Raw genomic sequence first — 27,600 nt, forward strand, 5'->3', positions numbered from 1 at the left:
CAATGTGAAGCTTTATGAATTATGGAAAATATGAGTTTGGTACAAATCTTCTTAGTGTAACTGTCAACAAAAATGCTAATAAGCAAATTTACCCACAATGTAACACTACTCCTTTAACCAAGGTCTCTGATAAGATAGGCATGGATGGCTTTTGTTTTATTTGGTTGTGAGACATCTGTCGAATTTCCTGCCACAGATGTAAGTTAACCTGCAGCAGACAGGGAAAATAAACAGTTAATCACCAAACTTAAGGACAAACAACAGTAATATACAGAAGATTAAACATTAAACAATTTACCAAATCAGTCTGTATACAGAAGAGGAGGCACAGATTGTATACTTTTCTTTAATAACTTTCCAACAGGGTACAAATTGGGTTGGCTCCTCTGAAGTCTCTAGGAGCGTATGGTGAAACAGCTCTCAGGGGGTCTCTGAGGTTCCCCAATCTACATTCATGGCTCACACAAATGGTGCAAATAATCACGTTTAATAATATATTAAAAAAACAACATTTACACAGGGATTAAGGGTTTCATCACACAATGACAAATTCACTAATATGTGATAAAAAAAAACAAAAAAAAAACAAGTGAAGTTGGTGAAGTTATAGTCTTTGGCCTTTGTAATGGTGATTGGTGGTACTTCAAATGTTACACTTTACCATAAAGTACAAATGTCTTTCACTGCAAACTGTAACGTAACAGCATAAACTCTGTAGCAATGACAGTCGGGGGAAACCTCAGTGTGCGTGTTGACAGTACTAACAACAGCCAGCAGAATTGGCCGGCGTGAGCAACAACAGTCTATGAATTACAGATAAGTTCACGTTTTATTCCGACTTCCTGACGTGTTCCAACAATTTAAAATGAACTTCCTAACACACCGAGTTGAATCATTTCACTCCACATCAGATAAATTTGCTGGTTATGTGAAAAATGTCATTGTTTTACAGTGTATTGCTTCAACACTGCTGCTATTTTGCTCATTTGCTCCAAAATAAAGTCTGTAGTTAAAATCAGTAGTTGAAATGTGAAATATCATCTGCAGCACTGAACCAAAATAATTCTACTGAAAATAAACTAAACAAAAACAAAATCTAATCTCCTAAAGATGCAGTAATAATTTAGTAAATACCTTAGGAACACTGCAGCATAAGTTTAGAAGAATCTGTGTCTATGACCTATGTAAATGTGGCCCAGTTGGCAGCTTGTTGACACATTTGTGACAGGAACTCAAAGAACAACACAGGCTCCCATATAAAATATCCAGGTTGTAAACAAAACTTTTTTTTTTTTATATATATATATATATATCAAAGAGAGGAGTATAAAACTGCACCGCCACACGTGCATCCTTGAAAAGCTCTATGGAGTGACTACTGCATTAGAAAAAGCATAAATGCAAACATAAAATGTGGGATAAAAAAGGATTATATTACAAAGCCTTCTGGAGTCCTGAGTTTATCAAACATACAAACAGACAAAAAGGCCAGAGTCCACATATTATAGAAATACAAGAGAAAAATGTTTTCCTGCTTGTAGGGCAGTTCTCAGTCTTCTATCAGAACAGGTAAAATCAAATCAAACCGAGTTTTCAACACATCCATGGCTCTCGTTTGGGGTCATACACATTATGCAGCAGACGTGTTGACAGCAGAGTTTAAAACGAGGGACCCGTCAGCAGCATCTGTTTGTAAAGTGTAAAAGTGTCCTTGACACATGTTGAAGATGATTACAAGGTTTGTCTGAATACATGATGATTTTAATCATTTTATCCAACATAAAATATAGAGTCTTTGAAAATAAAACCTTCTTTGTGATGGTCCAAATTAACGCAGGTGTGCGTCATCCCTAACTGGACACAGATGTGAGGAATGTGACTGTGTAGACTGATGACAGGTCAGTTACAGAGGATTCCCATTTAAGACACTTTCCCTTCCTTTGCTTGTTCTTCAGACATGTATATATAGATTGCAGACCTTTAAGGGCTGGCAGTGTAAATTTGAAGTACACACTGACAAGTGGGAGCAGATCACTATAACCAGAGTCTTCTACTAGTGGCCAGTGGAACACTTGCTCCAAGGCACCCTGGTATTTGCTACGAAGGAAGAAATCACTCTTATTTTACTTTGGGACTTAATCCCAGAAACTTCTTGGTAACAAAACCTATTATCTGACCTCTGAATCACTGCCTGCAACCCAATCCCACATTATTTATCTGATTTATCTGATAACATAACATTAGTGGAGAAATAACCAGTGCTATTTCTTGATCATTACATCACATTACAGGCTGCTAGACTTTTTACAACTGTGTTTCTAGCTTACAGAGGCAGGCAGGTAGGGTTTTAGCAGCTGCTACAGATACCTGACAGGAACAAAGAAAGGGACATGGGAAGGAAAGATCATCTGGAACTGAGCCTATGCAAAGTGTGTTTGGGATTTTCACCTTTCTCAGTTTGTTTGTGTCTATGCAGCGTTTGAGGAAAACTGATTTTAGTCCTTCTTTAAGTCTATACAGCTTGCTGTGATTAAAAAAATAACAAAAAGCTGAGGTCCTGATGCATACACAGCATTTTGAGGCATTGTGTTACGAGTCCAAAATCCACTCTCCGTTTCCAAAATGTTACCAGCCAAAAATCTTGGGGCATTTTTATTATTCACCAGCTACAGTCAAATTTTACTAACATTGGGTGTGTGGTCATTTACAGTATGATAGAGATCATTATGAGTGTCAGAAAAGTTTATTTTTGCATCTGTTTCTCTTCAGATGCTGTCAGACTACAGACGTGTTTAAACCAACTACTAATCATCACTGGAAATGTCCTAAGTTAGACCTGGAATCAAAGGATCTTGGAGTAAGGGTGCAGACATAAAGAGTTAGTTTGAACATGAGTTTATTTTCTCTGCTATAACCTTAAGAAATGTAATAAACCAGAAATGTCAGTCAATATTGTGCACAGTTAGCCTGATTTCTATAGTTTTTAGTGCAAAAACCTTCCTACATAATAAAGAACCATCTTACTGGACACACACTTCACATCAAATTTGCCAAATCAGGTTGTTAAAGGCTGTACCTCATGGGTACAACAGCTTCAAACTCATGCTTCTTTTTCAGTATTCTGTCTCACCTGGTTTCCACTAAAGCAGTGTGGGGGTTAGCACCATCCACCAAATAAGAATTATAAAATAAATCATGAAACAGTCTGATTGGCAAACAGTAAGGTTTGCTTCCATTCTGACATGTGTCTGGTAAAATAATGAAAGAGACTTTGTGGGAAAGGTTTGGGATTTTGAATGGGATGTTGGGATCCATCAGCCATGTCCACTGAAGAAGCACGTCTTCCTTCCACCGTGAAAAAAACAAAACACTCTTCCACTGCTTTGGATCATTGCAGGGATTTGCCTGACATTATTACCCAGAGCAGGTAGCAGTTCAGCGCCTTGTAGGACAGTGTGACAGGACATTTGGCTGTAGCTGGACTCATCAGCTGCTGCAGGTATTCTGTTACCTGACAACCTCTTTAACCACAAGTCCAGCCCCAAGTTTCCAAGCAGACCTCTCAGCTTCTATTGGCGGGGCTGGTGGCGAGAATGACGAGGCACAGAGGAGGGGCTGGGGCACGATGAGGGCGAGCAGGGCGACAAGGAGGCCAGGGAGGCTGTAGCAGCAGCATCCTCTGCCTCCTCCAGCTCTCCCCCTCCATGGAGCTCCTGGCTGACGCTCGACTGTAAGGCAGCAGGGGTCAGCCACTCTTTGGGCAGGCAGCTCTGTAGGAATGGCACGCAGGAGCTGAAGTAGGCCAGACGGTTCACCCAGCGGGGGATCTCCCTGCCACACAGGATCTGAGGAGGGGAGAAAAAGAGGAGTGAAAGTCAGCTGTCACAAGCTTCTTATATGATCCTATAGAAAACAGAAATAGATAGAAATTATCTATTTAAAACACTGAGTAATGGTTTCAGCCATTTTCAGGCAAAAATGACCAAACAAGGTATCTCAAGATGCTACTTTGGGCTACGGAAAACTGATGGACATATTTCACTTTTTAACATAGTATTAGACCGTGCTCAGCTCCAAATTCTTCTGTTTTAATAAACATACCATTGTGCAATACAGCTTCTTGCTGTCAGCCTCACTGAATGCTGAAGTCAACTTGACATTTGTGTTCAGGCGTGTCTCGTGTAAATCTTCCTTTTTCCTTCCTCACTAAACCAAATTGCTTTTATCTATAAAATCTACTTCTTCCTGTTTTGTTAACACTAAGTCAAAAAATATCTGAGTAATTGAGTGTTCTCACGTTTAGGTGAACTTTCAGTCAAAGAAAAAATCTCTAACAATAAATGATTATCTTGAAAATACATCCTGCTATTCTCTGGTGAGGTGACTCAAGTGGAAAATGTCTCAAACAACTAAGGAACTGTTTTACATTTCCTGACTTTCTAGGTCAGAGTTTCTAGTTCAGAGTTTGAACTAAGAAAAATAGAGTGAAATATTCTTAAATAGTAGAAATTAACTAATCTACCGCACCTAACTAGCTCTTGTGCCCTCATGCTCATACATGAATAGTGCGGTTGAAGGTGGACCTCTCCAGTCTCTGACAGATTCTCTCTTATATCCTTCCCTTACTGTAAAATGGGACGAGTGGCTTCCAAGAAACTTTGAGTGTTTCCCAGTCAAAGGATTTAATTGTGCTTTTTTCAAAACATTTACCAAAGCTGCTGACAGGCTGCTTTTTCAGATGCATGAGCAGACAGAGACAATTTGCCATTAACCATAAAATTATCTAATGCATTTTACTTTACAATATTGTGCCATATAATATATCCCACTGCATTCTACAATGTATAATTGCAATGTACCATGTAATGCAATGTATGTTTTACATTTTGAAAGTTTTACTCCACTGTATTTGTCTGCTGATAAACGTATTAGTACCATTTAAGATTACAATTTACAGTCTGTCATACCCTTTGTGTCCAGTGACAACCATACAGAAAATTCTGTTTCTTAAGCTCAATAAACATATTACATTTTGTTGATAATACTTTTGCACTTTCACTCTTCACTCTAAAAAATACAGAGTATTTCTAAAATGTGCCAATAATACAGAATATAATATCTGAGAAATTCTTTCACCACAGTTTTTATGTTTCTGTTTACCAGCAAAAAAACACAACCCTGATTCAGAGATGAGTGTGTATAAGAAGTTCTCTAGGATGTTAATCTCTGTCACTTGCCCTGTATCATGACTACGCAGATGATCTCACAGATAAGTACTGCTTCAACAGAAGCTAAGCCATAAAATCAACGGGTGTAGTGTTTGATTGACATGAAAAAGCTGTGGCTGCAAAATTCTTGTTTTCAAATCAGCAAGATGAGCTATTCATGGCAAATCAGCTAGCTTTTGTAGCAGACATGTATGATTCCTGATAATAATAACTATGGAGTCAAGACAAGATGAGAGGAGGTGAGAAAAGAGGCAAGAAGAAGCTCTCTTCAAACCCTTTTCCATGGCAGCCTCAATTTCACTGATTCCCTTTTTGCCCAATTTGTAAAAAGGGGGTATAAAAGAGGCAATGCATTCACCCCTTTGAAATCTTTTACATGCATTTACTCTACTTTTTTAGATTTTGTCATAATTCTGAAAAAAAGCATTAACAACTTGTTAGCTTGCTCAGTTAGACTGTTACACTAGCTGCTCACGTTAACAGTCAAAAGAGAAATAGCAGCTTTCTGAGTAAAGTGAGAAGAAGTGAGAATTTGAACAATGACTGCATCAGTCCATTTCATAGGGGAGAGGTGGGTTCTCCAAAACAATGTTGGCTGGAATAATGGCTAGAGGCTTCTGAGAATAACATTAAGAGAGCGTTCCTCATAGTGACAACTCATTTTATGTCCAAAATGATGTCACTTCTTTAACAGACTGCCCTCCTACAGTAACGTGCGTTTGTATTATATTTGTATTTGTCTGTCATCATGTGTAGTAAATACAACAGTGAATGGTGTGTGCATATGTGTGTGTGTTTGTGCGTTTGCCAGCTGGCTCTGCATGTCTAGGCTTGTATCAGTGTGTCATAATCCCCATCTCAGTGCTAGATGCTAACTGTAAGGCTCCCTGCTCATTAGTCACACCAGGATAAGCAGATTAAAAGTATACACACACTAAACTAATCCAGGAACTCACACCTAGAACAGGACAGACAAACATCAAGATATGGTGCATTACAATTAATCTATCTAAGCATGTTACAGTTTGTACTTCAATGGCCACTTTGTTAGGTACATACACCTCCACAATCTCACTCTGCTATGAGCAGACCAGATGATGCATTTTATTTCTCATTTAAGAAGTGTTTCCAAAAGCAGAATTACTCCCTTTTGCTCATTATATGGTACAGATGTACCTAATAAAGTGGCCAGTGAGTGTATAAACCTACCTCTGACAGTGCTGAGGAGAAGTGGTTGCAGTTCTTGTGCATTAGGTGGTAAGCATTGCCTTTGTACTCCTTCCCCATTTCCTCCACAATCCGCTCCACATCCTCCTCTGTGAAGTCTGTGCTGCCGAGGACTATGGCTTCTCTACAGGGACGTGGGGGAATGGGTGTGGAGACAGGAGTTATGGAATTTTATTACTCACTGGTGGTGAAATATCAACCATTACTTCCACGCATTTAGTTTCAACCTCTTTTCCACAATAAATAGGCCTCAGGTAAGACAACTCATTCAAACAGATTTATTCTTATGTAACTATTCATCCTCAGCTAAATGTGTGGTCCAAACCTGTCGTATGAGTCAATAGCGCACATTTCTTTGACTTGAGAACCAAAATGTCTTAAAATGACCAATTTTAGGTTTAATATGTTGTAATTAAGAAAAACAAAATATATAGAAAATGTTTTCATCTTAGTCAGGGACCACTTTAGTTTTTAGGTGTTTCCAGCTTTTCAAATGGGAAGAAATTGTGTTATATACACATTCTACCCCTTTGGCAGAGCAGTGGTTTGAATAATCACCATGCTCTTGATTGCAAATCTAATACTTTCATAACACAGTTATAATGTTTAACATGATCATGCTAATGTGTGAGAATTAGAACTAAACCTCATGTCCAACTAAGACTGTAGAAGACTGTCATTACTAGTCATTTAGTCAAAAAGCAAGTGGAACAATCTGGAATTTTGAGGATGGTAGTGAAATGAATAAAATGTAGAATTATTAGCAATTTCATTAGAGTTCGAACCAAATCTCAAATTAAGATGGAATGTCCCTTTAAATGGATTGTCCAGCTCTATTCATAGGTGAAGCAGTTTTTCACATGGGTTCACTTGACTGGTCTCGTTAAAGTTTAAAGATCAGGACATCTTAATTCCAATATTTTGCACAGGTTCCAGATGCATGTGACAGATTTCAGGCTCATGAAGCTCTGAATTTCTGGCTTTAAGGTGATGCAGTGATGATGATATGTCTGCATCTTTCCCCAGTGATACATACTTATGGTCTAGCAAGCGAGCGTGCTTTTGCAAGTGTGAGTCTGTGTGCCAGGCAGAGTGTGTCTAAAGCCATGGAGCAAATCAACTAGAGCAGAAGTAATACACAGCATCACGGTAGCTCTGGGTAGAAGGGCACATACAAACAGACATCCTGGTCTGAGTCTGAGAATCCAAAACATGCTTAACAGACTGGGCGAGCTACCATCTCACCACTACAACAAAACCGCCTCACATGTTTTTGCACTCTAATTTTTACTGCTCTACACCTTTATAGACCTAAAGATTATGCTGCTTGTTCTTTAACTCCATATACTTACTGCAGCATTTAAAAAGTATCAGAAACACTGCACAACGTGCTAGAGCTAGGATTAGTTGATTAGTCGCTCATCAGATCAATCAACAGAAAATTTACATTTTGATCAATTTCTTTGACAATGAAGCCCCTGGGGAAATTACACAGGACACCTACGTTGGGTATAGTAAACCCACATTAGGAGCCTGGGATCAACCTGCTCTTCTGACTGATTTACAGTTAAAAACACCAACATTAGCTGCTTCTAGCTTCTTACATGTGAGGATTTTGTGTCATACATAATATTTATGTGATTATCTTTGAGTTTTGGATTGTGGCAAACAAAATGAAACCTGAAATCATCACATAGGGCTGTGAGAAACAAATGATTATTAGCATCATATCGCATTACATTTCCAATAGTGGAGAACAGTCTCTGGGGCAATGTGCCAAGAAAAGCCAATGTTATGCCATTACCCTTTTTGCCTTTTCTAAAAGGTGCTGTGTGGTGGCCAGCTGCTGCACAGTGGGGTCGCAATTCACAGAAATAAACTTTCAGCATTTATGACCTGAATCAAGCACAATCATACATGGGATTCTGTGCAAATAAATACTAAATATCACATACTTACTTGAACTTAAAGGTTTCGCCGAGTTCAGTTGCATCACCTGGTGTAATCTCAAAGATCCCTGAGAATGGGTACGGGTGTCCGCCATAGGCAAACTCTAAACATACATCATAAAAACACGTTTCAGCCCACGTCTCTCTTTGACAAATTATATTTTTAAGTCAGACATGTCTGGAAGGGAACACAATGAAGTATTTATTATGAGTGTGTATAGAAGCAGAAGCATCCTTTCTGAAACACCACATATATCAGGTGGTTGACCTGATATATGTGGTGTCATATTTCTGGGTAATCTTAACCTCTTCCATAGATCTCAATCCCTGAGTGAAACACTCCGATGCCCAGAGAGCTGGTGAACTCATTGATCCAGTACTGGAGATAGAAAGAGACATAACAGACACAGAATTAGAAAAAGGTGAAGAACATAAAATAATCAATGTCAATACAATAAACAATATACAGTATTACTACTAATATACTATTGGATAACTATGTATACAGTCACACAATGCAGAGTAAGATGAAAACTGTTCTTTATATCTCTCTGCAGCTATTTTGTGTTCTAGTTTGCATTTCTGTGTTTTTACCTTGTGTCTCTTTTAGTTATCATTTTGTAATTTTAACTGTGCCATTCTTTGTTGTTGTTGTTTTATGTCTCTGTGTTTCTTTTTCTAATTCAAGGAACTCCAATTATTCCACAATTATTCTACAATTTGGAAATGTAAAAAAACTCAACTAAACAAATGATAATCAATAGCCAAGTGACAAAAACCCAGGTCCAGACAACTGCCACACTAAAGCGATCCGTGAAAGACACATTCTTCTATTACTATACACATTTATCTTAAGTGTATGGTGTAACCTTTACTGGGAAATAACTACATCATGGTAATTACACCACAGATGGCAGCTCAAGAGGCAATATCCATGTTTGGCTCACACTTAAAATCCCACCAAGGCCTGCTGTGCCAAAACTGACTTTAAATGCTGCTACGCAAACTATTTCTGAATGAGTCACTGTCTTAGTGCACTAAGTAACATATCAGAGTAGAATCACAAATACAAAATCCACCTCAATACATGGAAATATATTCACCAATGGCTTCTCTTTCACTAATTCCTAACACTTAACACATCACACTATCTCTGATATTTACACAAGATCCGTTACATAGACAAGCAATAAAAGACAAGCCCATATACAAACACAAGAAACACAAAATCAATAACTGCAGCAGCACTGATCTCTGACATTACCCTCTGTCTTTTCAGCAGTGTGTCAAACATCCTGTGGCTTCAAGATGATTGGAGAGGATGTTGCTAGGCAGGGTTTATGTGCACGAAAATGATCTTTAATCGGGGGGATGGAGCAGGGGAGTGTGATAGGGAGCTTGAGCTGACATCTCTAGATGCTAAATAATAGCTCAGTAAATCTGCAACATATTTATTTGTGTTTTGACTACAGTTTCCAAAATCATTCACACAATCACTTTTCCACATTAACAGTGTTCAGCCCAGTGCGCATCCTTGTATGATTAATGAACTTGACGTGAAGATATTCCAGATAATCCACTTTGATTCACCAAAGTCTTAATTCTCTTGATTCACTCCAATTGGAATCTGCTAGCTAAAAGTTTCACACCATTCACACTTTAGTTCTAAATGGGTCTAGATACAAATCACAACTGATGAAGATGAGAATGTCATTAGTTTTGCAGGTATTTGAGTATAATCCAACAGCATGGCAGGATGATGGTGCCAAACAGAAAGTCAGGAGATGTCTAAGGTGATAAAAATTGTTCTGACAGGAACATGAATATAATTGTTGAGACATTTCACTCAAAACAACCATCTCTGCTGGAGTCTGTGCCTAATTCTCAGCAAATCTACAGTATCTAGTACAGATGTAGACATATTATGCTGGATAATTGAAGGGTTTAAAATAGAACCTATACTACGTTTTTGTCTCTGAGATCTGTTCTGCTGTTGTTTTAGGGCATTTATTGTATATAAATGTGCTATAAGCAGGAAGAGAATAACTCTACTGGGTATTTTTCAAGTTTGCAAAACCAAATGTCTCATTAAGAGAAATTAAACAAAAGCAATCACAATCCTAGGAAAAATTGTTGCTTTTGTTTAAACACAACCATGTTCGTTGTTAACTGCCTGACATTTGCTCTTTTGATGAGCAAAGCAATGGCTTGGAATAAAAGTAGGTCAAATTGACAGCAGTGCTCAGCATCTTCATCCTTATGATCTTCTTTAGTAAGCAAGGGAAACATATAAGAACACAGACTTAATTTTTTGGGATAAATGCATTTCCGTTCCTGCACATGCTCAAAGACAAGTTATTACAGGATCATGACTAATCCAGATTTGGTTTTATTGGATTAGAACCCACATCTTCATGTAATTCTGACAAATAAATGCAGCAGTTTCTACATTAGAGACAACATAAGACTGCCGAGTCAGGGTGGCTTTGTCGTGTAACATTTCATCCTAATGTCTTGCACTGCACAGACCTACATGAAGTTGATTCGCACAAAAAAGCTGCTTTAAGTGTCAGCAGCAGTTTTATTTTAGTTTAAGGAAAATACTCTTTCAGATGCACTTAATCTGATTTTTTTATGCTTTCCAACAGGGCTCCAACATAATTCCCAAACCAGACACAACTAGTGTGTACCTGTATAGAAACCTAGCTCACTGAAGAGAAAAGTTTGAGGATGAGTCACTGAATAACAAATCCCATTTACATCATGTATTTGACACTTCCAATAGGAACACAATTCAGTCCAAAACCAATATCACACTGCTACTGTCGCAGTCTTTTCATCACAGTGAACTTCTCACCTCTGCTGATCTCACCTTGAGAATTTTGTTAAAAACTAAGAACTGAAATCCAGTTCACATTATTTTTATGAGTGCTTCTCTGAGACCAGCAGCAACAGTTGTGTCTCCAATAGCATGTTTTCAAAGTTTGAAGAGAAGCCTTGGCTGCTATAGTCTGCCAGCTCTAAACTGTCTGTAAGTAGTTCTTTGCTTCATGACTTCGACTCTCTATGCAGGGCTTTTCCTAAGAAGAGAGAGCTTAAGAAAAAAAAAACATGGCTACCAGACTCCAAAAGCCCCAACTCCATAACTGACTTCATAAAAAGGGGAAGACCCTACAAAATAATAGAAGCTTGTCGTGTTCTGAATCCCTCAGAGTAGCATCTTTATAGATGCCCAACATGTAATCGAAAAAGCCACCACTGCAGTGTGGGCGAACACTTCATGTAGTATCTCTGAATATGTGGAGGAAACATTAAGTAAGATAATCTGCAGGAGAACGCTGACTGCTTCTCTGTCTCTTCACAGGAGTAACAAGGATCACCAGTCTAAAATTCTCCACCTCCCCCTCAGTGGTGAAATAAGAGTCTTATCTTAGCCCTGATTACTTCATCGCTTGTTAAAACCTGCCTCCTCCACAGCACAGACAACAAGCTGAGTGAGTGTGACAGCATGACAGTAAATGTGCGTTTATGAATGAATTAAGAAGGGAGAGGCAGAGAGCTACATCTCTGCTGTCATTTTTCTCTGTGAGGGATTATCATCACTGACAGCATTAAACAGTATAATCAACAGGTAAATATGAAATGTCTTCAGTTGTAGAACAAACATCACTGCTTCAAATCCCCAAACTAGTTGACTGAAACACACATAATCATGGAAGGAAGCAGCTTCCAGCCACAAGCCCAGCACTCAGAAATTGCTGTGTCTGCAATTAATAATCTGCTCCAAAGTGTGCTCTGCTCTAGTTTTTTAAATTACTTTCTTTCTTAAAATTATTCTTAGCCAACCCAGTTCTTACCACACATATAAATAAAAGTTGATTTGAGCAATGCTCCACTGGTTATGCTGTGTTTTACATCCCACAACTACTGAGCTATGTTTTGCTTTTGAATAAAATAAAAAGCATTATAAACACAAAGGAGCATCAACTTTAAAGCATCTCAACAAAAGTTGATAATATTTAGGTTATGTTTACATACAAAGACTTATAAAACTTAAAAAAACTCATGCTACTGTCTACAATGTGCAAGACCAAAAGAAATCATTAAAAACGTTAATACCTTCTCTTCATTTTTATGGAAAGTCAACTCATCTCCCTTTAACACTAATCTTACAGTATTGTTTTAGTCCAGGAAACTTCACTGCAGAAACTGCCTGATATATTTCTTTTGCCTTGACATTGGTTACTCTGTAAACAGCACAAAAGGACAAGAGGAAACGTGATTGGTGCCTGTCTCCATTTGATCCAGAGCAGCATCCACACTGAAACTCTGCAGCCAACACAGAATAACACAACCTGATCTGCTGTGTGTCTGGCTACCTGATGCTGTTAAACCTAATATACTGACACGTTCACTCACACTCACAGATACACAGTGCAGACTGGTATACAGACAGGTGGTGTGCAGATAATGCTGTCTCATTAGTGTAGCGTACTGGAGCACTCAGAGATGGCCAGGAAATCCACTTAGCAGAGATGGGAACAGGACGGCGGGGAAGACTGGACAGCACTGTGAAAGATGAAAGGGTGGGGGGCATCTGTACTCGTGTCAGCACAGATATTCCTGAAAGTCACGTGACATTATTGATCCTCCAATGTGAAGAGAAATTTTGTCTTTTCATCAGTCTTTTTGAGTAAGTGTTCAGTGTCTTACTCTAAAGTTAAAGTGTGTGCACCACAAAAATAACAGATGTCCAAAAAACCAAGCTGCTCTTCAGTTAGCACTCACTGTCACTGGTCGTTACATGGTGTGAACATAGCTCTGAGGATCCTGTAGTTTGTGTCACCATCTCAGCCATTATCTGATCCTTACAGTTTCCTGAATTCCTTTCAGAAGACCAGCCAGTCGCCTGACCAGTCATGAAACTGGTCAGTTACTTGACATGCGCAAAGACCTTGGGGGCAAAAAAGCCCATGAAACACAATGGCCAACACGAGACACTCCTTAGACCTTCACCATGGACCTGTTCATTATCCATCTGTTATGAACGGAAAAAAACACAAACTGCAGGTTGTGATCTCACCTTTAAATTGCACCAGTCGCATTATTTCAGTTGCTGCGAGAGCTTCACTTTGTCAATGCCTGCACATATGAATCCCTGGCCTTGTGCTGCTGCCAGGATGAGAGCTTACAAATACACATACAGATTTACACCTTTTGAAGGTGGATGGTTCAATAATGCCAGTGTCAGGGAAACCATTCTATAGCTTAAAAGACCAATCACTAGCAGCCTGGGTAACTGTAGAGAAGGAGGCTCTGCTGCCATTTGGCCAGTGCACGGCTTGTTGTGCCCTCCAGGTGTGAGAGGTCCTGTAGTGATGTAACGTCCTGTGAAAATTCTGAATTGACAGAAACAACACTTCTGACAACCTATTAATTGTTCAAATCATTTTCCAAGCAAAAAAGAACGGGTTTGTGATTTGTGTACTTCTAAAATATTGATGACCGAATCAGTCAGAGTAATCTACTTAGTGTGCATACAGCCAGTTGCTGGATAAAGCAATTCAGCCAGTGAAAACCCTACAAGTCAATCAATCATGTTTCCTTCTGTGCTTACATCTCAACACCCAAATCAATAGTCAGAGGAAGTAGTAGTTTAAAATAGATGAATGAATGAATGAATGAATGAATGAATGAATGAATGAATCATATTCATAAAATGCCACAGTAAACAACACAAGAAACAACATTAAAGAAACAACACAAGACACAAAATTCCTCCAATAAAAACAAATGTGCACATTCTCATTCTCTACCACAGCCACATTCTCATATGTTCAATATAAATGTTAGTAACCTTAATGTAGATAACAAGTGTGGTATCAGTGAGAAAACAAACACTCTAATGAACTGAAAGCACTAAAGTGACAGTAACTGTAAAAGCATGTTACGCGCGTGTGTGTGTGTGTGTGTGTGTGTGTTTTATATATGTATGAGTAGTTCTGCAAGCCTTTGCGTGTGAAAGTGTGTTGAGGAACCCTGCAGCTGTTCACGTGAATGGAAGTGAAGCAGAGATAAAAGCACTTCAGTCTTTACTGAGGAGAATCTAATGTGGACAGCAAGTCAAGTGAAAAACAAGAAGACGTATGAGAACAGGAGAGGAAGGGGGGGAGAAGAAAGAATGGGGAGTGATGAAGGAACGATAGAAGAGGACGAGAGGAAACAAGGGACAAAAAGAAGGAAGGTATATATTACACAGTAACACAGTAACACAGATTAGAACAAATGCAGTCATTATGAAGATATATATGAGCTGGAAATACACACACACACGTAGGCATGCAGTGTGCTGCTATATTTGGTACTACTTTATTCTACATAAAAAACATGTTTCACCCTTTAATGGCTCTGTAGCTGTAAGTGCTAATCCATACAAAACAACCTCTCTCTGACCTCAGGCTTGTGATGATACTTTATCCATCAGCAATAGACAAACAAGCAGAAGAGCAGTAGAAGAAGCAGTGGTGCGAGAGAAAGATGAGGGCCGTCGTTCTGATCCAGGAAATATACTACGTTCAAGTAAAGACAACATCCAGGATTTGGGATGAACAGTCCACAAAGGAATCATGGCACAATCAGGGATGGAAAAGGAGACAAAACAAAAACACTCTAAGACATAATGAGGAACAAAAAGCTGTTGAGCATTTATGGCAACTTGTGGTTTTCCAGGAAAGTGGCCAGGCACATTATCCCAAACACAGCGAGCATTTCTGTTTTATGATCCCATATGAAAACAATTACTATTTTAAGTGTGATGTGCCTGCTGCAGGGAATCCATATTAATCAATGATTCATCAACACATCAGTCAATTTCCAGCCCAGCCTCCCCACTGACTCACAGCTGCAACACGGTGACTCAAATTCAACCTCTGCTTCAGTCTACAACAAAGAGACCAACATTTCCTGTCCAGTAAAAGTGACTGAGTGAAATTGTTCAGTTTACTGCTGACACGTTTGGTTAGGAATCCACGAGTTCCTGTATAATCTAAAATCAAATCTGAGGTTTATTTACAGATGGACTCAGATGTAAAAGGAAGCAGTTCAGGAAATGGGGACTTTGTGGGTCAGTCATTGTTTCACTTGTTTTATTTTTCTGTTTTGGCAACAGCAGTTTGTAAAGTTCAGTGAGGATCCTTCAATACCACCAAGAAACAACACGTCTTTTTGAACCAGCTCTTGAGTTTTAACAAATGAGTTGTTTATTCTTAGGAATGGTGCTTTGCCTTTTTAGTCACATTTCAAACAACGTGTCATTATTTGTTACTGTGTACTGTATTCTTATTAAAGATGCGGAAAAGGGTTACCATGCATTAAAAGTTTAAATTGCATTAAGGTTAGCAGGGTTTGGTGTTTTAAAAGTATGCCGAATTAATAAGTGGCACATGATTACCACTAAAGGAAGTAACAGTCTTTATCTTTTTATCTCTGTACCTCTGCTGAGAACTATCGCTGCATTACAACATCTTTTCATAATGGAGTGTGGTGTTGTTCATATGTTTTAAGACAATACACATCTGCAACAGCCCTTAAACTGAGTCTCAGACTAGTTTGACTTTTCTACTTACCATATCATAGACGTTTAGGATGATCGGCTCGTTTGCCATCACTCACTGGCATCAGGGTTCTCCTCCTGCCCGTTCTTCCTCCTCCGATCACCCCCTTAACTTACTCCTTCCTTCGGTGCGAGATCCCAAACTCTCGCCCTCCCTAAGTAGACCGCACTTCTCCCCTTGTTCCTGGCTCTTTCACGACAGATGATCACCTCGATAACTCAGTTTAACAAACGCTTGAGTTCCGAGGCTGTTTTTACCGTCCAACATCTGACTGGCTTTGTCCAAATCCAGCAGCAGCAGCAGCAGCAGCGGCGGAGGTGGAGGTGGAGGTGGACAGCTGAGCCTCGTCAGATCGAACCGACCTGCTACACCCGTTCAGCTACCGAGGTCGAAGTGAAAAAGCTGACTCTACGGAGGGATTTCTGTCTTCTAGATGATGTGCCGACGAGGGAAAATCGCAAATTCATTTTCCCAAAAGAGCTTTTCAGCAAAATGGCCTATTGTTAATATAATAAAACGTAATCTCCTCATAGAAATGACTTGCGATCCCACTATTAGCTAGCTAACGGTCGGCTGGAGCTACAAGGCAGGATGCGACGGTTGGGAGAACATTGGACAGTGGGCGAGGAGAGGGGTTCGATTAATCAGCCTTAGTGCGCTGAGGATTGTGGGTAATGTAGTACTTGGAATAATGTATGCAAAACGACGAACAAAAAGGTTTGTTGGGCAAATTATTCTGTTGATTTTTAACTGAAGCAAATGTAAACACATTCAAATGAGCCGTTCTCCACTGGCCACTGCACCTTTCATTCCCTTTAAAACCTATAAATCTTAATTCTATTCATTAAAAGTAAAATGAGTTAAATAGTTGCACACACAACTGAGTCGGCACTTGAGTCCTTGGTGTCCTTTCCCAGCTGTTTAGCATGTGGGTGGAAGTGCAGTTGTACAGGAAACTGCACAGACAGAAGATTCCAGTCAGCAATTTTACATGCAAATATCATGCAGTAATGAAAGTGAAACTATAAAGTATCTTGCTTCCACAAGAGGAAGAAAATCTAAAGTATACTTAAAAATCCATTACGTGATGGATGTTAAGCGTATTAGCTCTGGAAAGTTTATTGTTAAATGTCCCTCTACTAAATACTCAATACCTGTATTTAAGTACAATCATGGAGCAGATTCCATTCCACCACCGCCTAAGTCATTTTATTTTCCACTTACTGTACATATTTGTGTCGACACAGATTTTCAATCCCTCATGTGCATATAGTTCATAAGCAGTGCTATTGACTTCCATCTGTGTGAACATATTTCAACATATTTCTAACTCCAGATAGACAGAAGCATTAAGAAATCTCCATCAGGGTCCTTTTCTCACAGTTATATAGAATAAAAAGTTGAGTATTTTCCAGCTGCTGCTCTGCAAACAAGGTCCATCTTCCTTTGAACCTGACTCATGAACCCTCCTGGCTGTTTTCTCCCAGCAGTTCCATAAGAGTCTCCTGGTTGGAAAACTCCTGCAGCAACGAGTTCATCTCGTCCAGTAGATCCTCTCCCAGCAGAAAGCTCTTAATATCATGTACAGTCACGCCAATCCGGTGGTCTGTTATTCGGTCCTGTGCAAAGTTATAAGTTCGAATCTTCTCAGATCTGCCTTTGGTTCCAATCTGTAGCGGGAGAAAGAGGAGGTGGCAGAAAAAAAAATTATTGGTGACTGATATTGAAGTAGAAAGGAAATATGTGGAGCTTTATAAATACAGTACTTTTTAATTTACTTGTTTGCCTGTTTAATAGTAATTAATTTCATTTTATTGTTGCTTATTTTGGAAAGAAACCATCACTTGTAACTGTATTAAATTTGAATATCTCCACCCGTAGTTTGCATGATATATATCTCAGTGTGTCTCACTTGTATTTTACGTTGGTTGTAGCGTTTACTGGTCTCTTCCTCCAGCTTCATGCTGTAAAGCTTTGCTCTCAGAGCTTTCATGGCTTTCTCCCTGTTCTTCAGCTGGGACCGTTCCTGCTGACACTCAGCGACCACACCTAAAATACAGATACAAATCTTCAGTGGTAGAAAGTACATCTATTCAAGTACTGTACCCAAGTACAACTCTTAAGTACTAAGAGTATTACTTTACATGACATAAAAAAGTACACAAGAAGACAATTTTATTTGCAGCTATTCTAATAGTAAATCATTTAATGTTTACTTTGTATAGACCAAACAATGAAACAGTTACTAGAGCAACCAATTGACAGTTAAACTACTTAGTAGATTGCATGCAGTTTTTGACTAATTTGTGCAGTAGGGCAAAAGTGAAAAAAGTAAATCTGCAACCTCAGCATTCTGTTATATCAATATCATAATGACAGGAAAAGGACACTGTATTTCCAGTGTTGGAGAAATATAAAAATAGAAATCTAAAATAGAAATAGTGTGGCCTATGGTCCATGTCAAGCAGAAATAAACACGACATCATATTTTATTTTTTACCTGTGGGTAGATGGACTATTCTGACTGCACTGTCTGTGGTGTTGACGTGTTGGCCTCCAGCTCCACTAGCTCTCTTTGTTTCTATTCTCAGGTCCTTAGGGTTTATCGTGAAAGAGATCTAGCATAACACAAAAACAAATTTTAGTTGCATTCAAATTAAGAGCAGAAGAAACTACACCACAAACATGTTACCTGAAATTAGTTTTCAAAATCATTGAGAAATTGGGAATTGGGCTAAAACAGACACAGTTCATGTCAAACTAAAATACTTTTTATTTTAATTTTACCACTTAATCTTTGTAATTAATTGTGTAATCAATTACAAAAACACAGATTAAGCAATAAATGCCAAATAAAAAGAACGTACATTATTGAATTTTATATTCAATAATATATAGCATAGGCATGTTGAAATAGGAACTACTATCATCAAACCTCTGAATTTTTGGAAGAGTCACAAGCAATTATATAATTATTTTAATCTTTATTTGAAATGTATCATATATAACAAAAATGCTAATTCTGTTGGTTTTAGCAATAAGAAGGAGAACAGAAATGAACAAACACTGTGAGTCATCCATTTATCCTGTGAAGTCATACCTCAGTGGGTTGGGGCAGTACAGCCACAGTCATGGTGCTAGTGTGCATTCGACCTTGTTTTTCAGTCTTAGGAACCCTCTGAACGCGATGAACTCCAGCCTCAAACTTCATCCTTTTGTAGCTCTGATGTCCACTGATGCTGGCCGAGGCGTGACGGAGTCCACCTGGTTATAGGGTGAGTAGTAAGCACCATTACTAGAATGTTACACAATCATTTATAATACTGTCAACTATAACTTCACAAAAATCTCTTTACTGTCTCACAGTAAACTCCTAACAATGACATGTACAGTAGGGATTTCGCTTCATAAATTTCTTGAATCTGTTTTGTTTTTAAATCCTTTTAAATGACAACATTAAAAGTTCCCAGTGAGAATCTTTCTACTTGAAGGCAAACCTTGGTGAGAACTTTACATATGTGTGTGTATCATAGCAAGGACTCTTATATTGTATAGGCCAGATGAATAAAAAATAATCATAAGTCACACCCTTACTTCATTAATTTCATTACATTAATCATAAGTGTGTCCACTGACCTAAGTCGCTGGTCATGTGCTCCAGGATGTCAAAGGACCAACCATGGTGCTGAGCGAAGCCGTGGTACATGTCAAACACCTTCAGATGAGAAGAGAGACTATGAGAAAATGTTCTGATGTGAAATTAAATGGTTTTTCTGTAAGTCAGCACATTCCCAAGATTTCTCAAGAAAACATTTCTTTCTGGTTTTGCTTTTGCAATTTACCTGAATTCCTGTGTTTTATACATAGATGTGGCCAACTCTAAACCCACCACTGCTTTCTTGTTTAGAAAGAATCTTAAAAAAGTCTGTTCCCTTAATAAGAACAGTTTCAAAATAATAAATAATAAATAATAAAAAGTGAGTACTTTAGAGTAAGTACTAGACCTCAGCAGTGAACAGCATTGCCTCCTGACCCCCAATACCAGCTGTGACCTCCAAGACAAGGTCACTCAGATCTGCTTCTTCCTCAGGGATCAACAGATCCAGGATCTGATCGGTGTATGAGTTGGATTTGACAAAAAAGAAACAAAAGATAGCACATGAAAACCTTTTTTAGATAGTCCTTTGTTTAACATCAGTTCTGGTGCCATTATGTACAGTAACTTTATTTACTGATCAGTTACTGCAGCAGCTTGTCACATTGATTGGACAGTTTTACCTTTTGTCTGAGATCCTGAATATCTTGCAAACAGCTTTCTCTCTCCCCCTCTGCCAGTTCTCGCAGAGCTGGGTCTTCATCTTTGTAGAGAAACAAGAGTTATGGTAAAGTAGTGTTGCTCAATATGGAGATGAATCCAATAGTTGGTTGACAAAAAAATAATAAAGTATTTAATAATAATAATTTCTGTAATGTTTCAACTCCAGAACTATGAAACAAGGAAAAAGTTTCAGTGTATCAAAAAAGGTTTGGTGCAGTCCTTTTTCAAATATCATTGTAAACTAAATAGTTTATTAGAAGTTTGAGGTTTAATTAAATAAAACAACATTTAAACAATCCTTGCTTTTGTGTGGGAGCAGCAGAGCCGTCTTACCTTTCAGCAGCATCTCAGTCTCCTGACTCTCTTTGATTTTGCTGTCCAGCTCTCGGATGGCCTGGATGAGAGAAGTCAGCAGGAACACTTTGGTCCGCTTGGTCCTCAGCTCGTCGTCACTGCGCTGTTCTTCCATTGCACTGCTGTTGATTTCTCGCAAACATTCACTGTATTCTGTCTCAATCTTCTTTAAATATTCCTGCAGAGACTTTCTGGCGAAAAGCTCTTCCACAGACACTAACTTGGCCACCATCAATTGTGTACCTGTGTAAAAAGTTCTTGTATTTGTGCCACTGTGACTATTTAAATTAACAGTTTGTCTGATAATTGAAGATTCTTGAAAACGAGGTCTCCACAGACTGTAGAAAGACTCCTTTCTGAAGAGGTTTACGGCTCTTCTGAAAGCCATTGTATTTGCAGATTTGTTTGCAATAGTCAAACAAACAGGCACCTTAAAACTTCATTCAAACATTTCATTATTTTGTAGATGTGTATATTATAACAAAATTGATTAAGCTAAAATTGACATATTAACATTTTCAGTAGCCTACGATCGTATTCTTGTCTTCGGCATGCGTGTAAGTTAATACAGTAAGTGGTGCGTTCAACCTATAAAGTTAACACTTAATAGTTAATATTTAAGAACACTCAACGACGTGAACGACTTCGTTGATAGATAAAACATAACACAACAAGTCAAATGCTTCTGTTGCCCTTTTCTTGTTGTAGGAAACATCGGTATAGATATAGCGAACCTCTTCCAGTCATAATTTTTTAACAACTGATAAATAAAATGTAAATATATTGTTCCTTCACCACCTCGCACACGGGCGCAGACATATTGAATTGGCACGCATGCGCAGCGGGGACGCCTTCTTCTTCGTTGATTTTTTTTCTCGCTCGAGAATTTGTTTTACCGCCCTCTTCGGGAGTTCCTGTCAAATTACAACATACTAATTAACTGCGTGCACAATACTTCATCTGCAGAGAAAATAACTAGCACAAAGTTTGTTTCCGTCCATAATTATTCTACTCTGCAACAAAGTTAAATTATATCGGGTTGAAATGTAAACAATTTGGCTCTGGATACTGGATATTGCAGATTTTAAGGTCTTTTACATTACTGCTGATATTTTGTAGAATTTGTGAATACATGAAATGCATTAGGCAGTAAACCTGTGCCTTGCATGGTCAGTTGGTTGCTTTGTCTTTCCTAACAAATTAAAATTACTGTGTAGACTTGCAAATTGGACTTTGAATTTAAAACAGGACTGGCACTGGGATCATTCATTTAGCATTTTCTACCTCAGTATGCAAAGATGTTGACCATGAGGGTTCAGAAGGTGCCCTTGCATGCCCCTCAATTCAACATTACACCCACAGTTTCATACTTTTTCAGTGGCCTTAAATACATGGGAATATTTTTAATTTCCATCTACTCTTTTTTGTTTGTTCATTTCAGTGTGATGTAATAATAAGGTTTAGGACAGGTGAAGATTTACAGTTTGCATCACACTTTGACTGTAATGCACAAAACTTTAAAGCGAATAAAATTAGGAACTACACATGCACATCCCCCCAAATGCAGCCCTGTTTGGTTTCAGTGAAAGAGCCACTTCACACATTCCTAGCAGGGGTGTGTGAAGTAAACAGCCTTGTGAATGACCCGTTTTGAACTATTTCTGTTTTAGGAGATAAGTTGGATTCCTGACATAACTGAAAGAGAGAATTCAATTCTCCAGTCTCAGTTAAAATTACTCCTGTAACTGGTACACCTGCATTTTATAGTGTAATGCAACATCACTTCAGTAGTTATACCATACACACATGTGCATGACAGTAATGTTGTTGTGTATCTTTTTTTTGACTTTTTAGAAACTGCAGAAAAAACAATATGGTAGATTATTTTCGACGACCTTCCTTAAAAATATTAGCCAATATAAATATAAATCTGTTTTCTTAACGTTTGCGGGGTACTATCCTTACAATATTCTTGCATGTTTTAAGATGTAAACAAATAGTAAATTCGGCTGAGGTTTTCAAGTTCCTCATATTTCAGTTCTGTAGATAGGACCTACTTTATGCAGCCTCACTGTCACAAACTGTGGCGAGAGGATCTCGTCTCACGTAGGGCGAGTAGACGAAAACTAGAGCACGTCCACTGCGCGCTGACGCCATCACGCCAACGTGTTACAATCTCTGCTCCCATTGGTTGATAATTTAAAGAGCCTCCAGTCTGCTGCTCTCTGATTGGTTTGCGCCTTTTGAGCACGGATTTCAAATAAGAGGAACAAGTGGCGGATTTTTCGTTAGAGAGCATTTAATACTGGAAGAGCTGTAGCGTGAAGCTAGCTCCGAGGATTAGAGGAGAAAAAACAGCTTTTAACTCTGGACAAAGACATTAACAAACCGTGCAAGGTAAGATGCGTTATTGAATACTTTCCAGCTCCACATTTGCTGATATCACTGTGGTTTTGATGTTCTGGTTAGCTAGCGTTACTCGGTTAGCTAGCTCGGTTAGTGAGGTTCATCATAAGCTTCAGTAAATAAATGTCAAATAGCGAACTGAGTTATGCCGAATTGCAAAATGCACTAAGTATTGATAGTTTGACTTATATGATTAGACATATTACAATAAGTTTGTGTCTTAAGTACAAATAACGAACAGTACGCGCGAAAATCCAGGTTAGTATCTCAGGCTAACGTTGTTTGTCAAAGAACAGTCACTATTTATAAAACATCACATCGTGCATCAAGATGAGCTTTATTTGAAAAACCCCAACTGGTGCTTTTTTTTACATTTATTTAGCAAAGTCGTCCAACGTTATCTAATCTTCACGTCACTGCTTCCTTTCCGCCAAATTTGCATCGCGCCAAAATGACCATTTCTTTCGCAAAATCTTTGTCGGAAGACTTTTTAACTATATTTAAAGCTTAACGTGAGAATGTGTTAGTGATATAGTTGTCTGTTATCCCTCTCCTCATTTCATGTAACTTATTTTTTACTTCACAAGCAACTATAACTAAAGCTAAGGTAGCGTGCTAGACGTGGGAGTGTGGTGTTGTTTCAGTCACATCTAGTTAGTAAAATCTCTTTATTTATCTCTTTTATCCAGAAGTCCACATACTGCACCGTGTGTATGTTTCCCTGTAAGAAAAGGATCATGAAGTGCCCTCGCTACGAAGCTACCAGGGCCAACAACATGGAGAAAACCTCTGCTGCAGAGTCCATGGTCATTCACCCCAAGGCTTCCCCAGTGAAAACCCCCACCCCCATGAAGACTCAGTCTCCCCCTGCAGAGGTGACCACAGTGTTTTCTCACAACACCAGAGCCATCCACAACAAGGAGAACAATACAAGCAGGGAGCATGAGAGGACTCTGGATGAAGGCTTTGAGGACAGTGGGTACCTATCGCTGCATAACAGCCAAATTGATGACCACTATGGGGACGAGGAGGGTGACCACATGCAGGGAAAGCTGACGGCAGCCCTGTTGGGTTCTGCTACACGACGAGAAAAGACCATATCACCAAACAGTTCTCCTTCCAAATGTCAAGGAAGGACCAAGTCTAGTCATCTAGTGTCTGTGGCAGCTTCTACTCCTGTGGAGCGTCCTAGGAGGAGAACGGCTGCATACTCATTGTCGTCCACCCCCTCTGACAATCACAGCAACCCCAACCTGCCTATACTGAATTTCCAGCAGGACGTGTGTGAAGAACTAGTCAAGAGCTATAGGAAGAATAAGAGGTAGGATTATATCATGAGATCATGACCTAATAGCAGCCAAACGGCATTTTCTTCAGTAACAATTTATTAAAGCAAAGCAAAAGAAAACGTTTAGTTTTCTATTGGTGTTCGACTAGACATGTGGCTATATGAGTGTTATAATAATTAAATTACAATTGTGTTTTTTCTGTATGCCAGGTATGACTGGAGCATTGTTACAAAAGTAGCAGAGAATCATCTTCTGGATCGTGTGATTGGAGGACAAATGGGCCTGGAGTATGTTGACATGTTTACATCTCTGCTGTCCAGGAACATGAGAAGGATCTTAGCCAACATCCTGACCCTGCTTGGAGACATGGACCTCATTAGGTAAACTACTACTAATGCTTTAATATATGGAGAGAGAGCATTGGTATGACCAACATGCAATTCTGATTATGTTTTAAGAGGATAAGACATTGCAAGTTGTAGTTTATCGGTTTGGTTGAATGTGTATCTTCAGGAGAACAAGGAACAAATGTCCTACTCAGTTTCTTGTGATACTTAGTTTCTTATCAGATTGTTTAGTATAGCTACTATATTTAAGAGAAAAGTTTAATGCACATACTTGTACAGACTCAGTAAAAAAGTTCTCTTCATAGTATTTTGTGTTCTTCTTCTTTGTATTAATCATATGTTCTCATCTCACAGTTGTAAGAAAGTGAGTAAGACGTGGAGGAGGATTGTCTGTGAAGATACAGCAGCTTTGAGAAGATGTCAAAGAGCAGAGGAGGTACTCAGGGTAAGAAAAATACATTTTTAAAATGTGAGATGAGCTGTGCAGACATCCCTATGCAAGCATATAATTTTAAGAGATAATGAAAGTTTGCAGTTCATGCTGCATAGTGGACTTCTAAGCAAAGCAAAGACTCTCAGCAAAGACAGCTGTTACATAAAAGATAAAATATGTGTAATGTGTATTATTTCAGTACATTTCATTTTCAAATTAATTATATTTTGTGTTCTTTTTTATTTCCCTTCTCTTAGGAGTCAATTAGCTCTCAGAGGCAAAGGAGTTGTGGTCTGACCCGAGAGGTGGCTGTGTCCAGGGTGGTTCTGTCCTGCATGCAGACTCTGGCCTCCTCGAGTAGTCAGTCATCTTCATCATCCTCTTCCTCGTCCACTCCAAGCTGCAAGGTCAACCGACGGGCGGTTCCCTCCCAGAAGGGCAACACACCCAACTCCCACTGTACACGCTTCACAGAATACATGCAGGTGAGTGTTTGTGTGTAAAATTAAGACTCTAGCTAACAACGTTTTTGTAAATTTCTTATTTTTCAGATAAAATGCCCATTGTTAATTTATTTGATGTATTTTTGATCTTCTCTCCAGGCCGCCAGCACCCTGAAGCAGCACGAGTCTTTGCGTCACTGCAAGCGCTGTGGCTCCCCAGCGACACATTTGGCTGAGGCTCAGAGGGCCACGTGCAAACGCTCCAGCTGTCTTTTTGACTTCTGCACACGCTGCCAGGAGCCTTTCCACGGCTCAACTCCCTGCCGAACGGTGCAGCCTCGACACCACTTCACCACCTCAAGGACGACACCGATCCTACCGGGGAGCGCTCGCAGCAAGAGAAATGTCAGACGCTTGTGACAGAAGTTTACTGAGGTTTTATTAGCTGTTTTAATTGGGTTGGACTTTTATGCACAGGCAGCCTTTCCATTATCTCAAACAGCGGAGAAGGTTTCTGAAAGAACTCTGAATGGAATTGTGGATGCAATACAACGTCACTTACAAGAACTCCAGCTTAACCAAACTGAATCAAATGGCTGAAGCACTTGTTTGAAACACTACTGGGACAATCAACCAGAAAGTGTCATCTGGCAAAACCTGTTGTCGTTTGTGAGCGACAAACAAATCTGATGCCAAAAAAAGAAAAGAAAATAGGCTTTAAAATGTACAATTTTATTATGTTTTAAAATTAAATGCCTGTAAATGTATTGTTACTTTTAAATAAGTTTGTCTTTTTGTTTTTTAAATAAATGTTCATTCTTCTTTAAGAAGTCTTTAAATGTTCAAATTTGCTGTATGTTACTTGTAAATAGATGTTTCATAAAACTAAACATGTGTTTGTGCATCTTCATTTATCTCAGAGCTGATTGCAGACTCAAATTTAACTCGGGCAGTGTTATGGTTGAACACATCCTTGACATGAGTTTCAGTTTATCACCAGACGATGTGCCTCAAGGTGTCCTGTGGCTCCTTTTACTATAGCATTGCTACAGATCCTGTGGTAGAAATTGCTGGAACATTTCTGGATTGATAGACAATGCATTTTCTTTTTGTCCACCTTCTGTAGGAGTGGACTAAATTAGTTCAGTTCACAATAGGGAGGCCCCTTCTCAAGCTTTTATACGGTTTTACAATAAAAAGCAACCACTCACATTGTTAATATAGTCAAAATTAACTTACCTTTTGTGCTATTAATAGAATTATACATACAATGTGTGGTGTATGTACTTGTGAGGGTCTTCCCCATATTAGAGGCACTGGCATCTTAGTTTCACATTTCCAAAGTCAGGACACCACCTTTAGAGGCCTGCAGCTATGGGTTGTGCCATTCTGTGTCTCCCATTCTCAAAAACTCGCTTTAATCTTTAATACTGGGTCCCAACAGGGATGGAAAAACTGTAACGCATGGTCCTCAGCCATTTCACACTCAGTCATGTCTAGATTTTCTTCACCAGAGGGCAGCATTGTTTCTTCTCTCTCCTATAGCTTTTCTGTTTTATGTCTTACATACTCTTCAAAAACAAAACAAGGTGTTTGTACCAAAGCCACAGACGTAACAACTAATATAATAAAGTAAATAAATGAATTAAATAACTGGTCAAACATTTTTTATGTAATTTTATCCAAAGCAACTTACAATTGAGGGACAAACACAGAGGAGTAACAGGGGGTTCAAGGACACTTTGACATGTGGCCAGGAGAAGCTAATTGAACCCTGCAGTTTTAGGATGACTACATACAGTTTATAAAACACATCATACTAAATGTAATTCAACAAACTGATCCCACACCTGAGTCACAGCAGCCTACAGATCTATAGATTAATACTGAGGTAGATCGTAGTCAATTATTGCTCATTCAGGAAGAGAATCATTCTGTGGTACAACAAAAATATAAAATATCTTTAATTACTTGAACAAATTCAATATGTGAG

The 27,600-nt window shown here is 38.8% G+C and overlaps 3 protein-coding genes across 3 annotated transcripts; 1 reads left to right on the forward strand and 2 right to left on the reverse strand.

Moving 5' to 3' along the window:
* Positions 1-471: 471 nt before the first annotated feature.
* LOC113159207 (deubiquitinase DESI2) lies at positions 472-16,628 on the reverse strand. The gene is made up of 5 exons (XM_026355785.1): positions 16,030-16,628; positions 8,711-8,783; positions 8,415-8,508; positions 6,438-6,579; positions 472-3,845 (listed from the first exon to the last, which is right to left on the reverse strand). Exons 1-5 carry the CDS (start codon positions 16,066-16,068, stop codon positions 3,570-3,572), a joined length of 624 nt encoding a protein of 207 aa, XP_026211570.1. The 5' UTR covers positions 16,069-16,628; the 3' UTR covers positions 472-3,569.
* Positions 16,629-17,205: 577 nt separating this feature from the next.
* Positions 17,206-21,519, reverse strand: mtrf1l (mitochondrial translational release factor 1-like). The gene is made up of 8 exons (XM_026353847.1): positions 20,669-21,519; positions 20,296-20,375; positions 20,022-20,126; positions 19,654-19,732; positions 19,118-19,281; positions 18,518-18,635; positions 17,930-18,066; positions 17,206-17,687 (listed from the first exon to the last, which is right to left on the reverse strand). The coding sequence occupies exons 1-8, from the start codon at positions 21,075-21,077 to the stop codon at positions 17,475-17,477; spliced, it is 1,305 nt and encodes a 434-aa protein (XP_026209632.1). The 5' UTR covers positions 21,078-21,519; the 3' UTR covers positions 17,206-17,474.
* A 1,450-nt stretch (positions 21,520-22,969) lies between these two features.
* fbxo5 (F-box protein 5) lies at positions 22,970-26,360 on the forward strand. The gene is made up of 6 exons (XM_026353918.1): positions 22,970-23,086; positions 23,785-24,416; positions 24,594-24,764; positions 25,086-25,176; positions 25,422-25,649; positions 25,767-26,360. The coding sequence occupies exons 2-6, from the start codon at positions 23,809-23,811 to the stop codon at positions 26,025-26,027; spliced, it is 1,359 nt and encodes a 452-aa protein (XP_026209703.1). The 5' UTR covers positions 22,970-23,086; positions 23,785-23,808; the 3' UTR covers positions 26,028-26,360.
* The last annotated feature ends 1,240 nt before the right edge of the window (positions 26,361-27,600 follow it).

Source organism: Anabas testudineus, chromosome 15 (assembly GCF_900324465.2).
Source record: "Anabas testudineus chromosome 15, fAnaTes1.2, whole genome shotgun sequence".
Taxonomy (NCBI): Eukaryota; Metazoa; Chordata; class Actinopteri; order Anabantiformes; family Anabantidae; genus Anabas; species Anabas testudineus.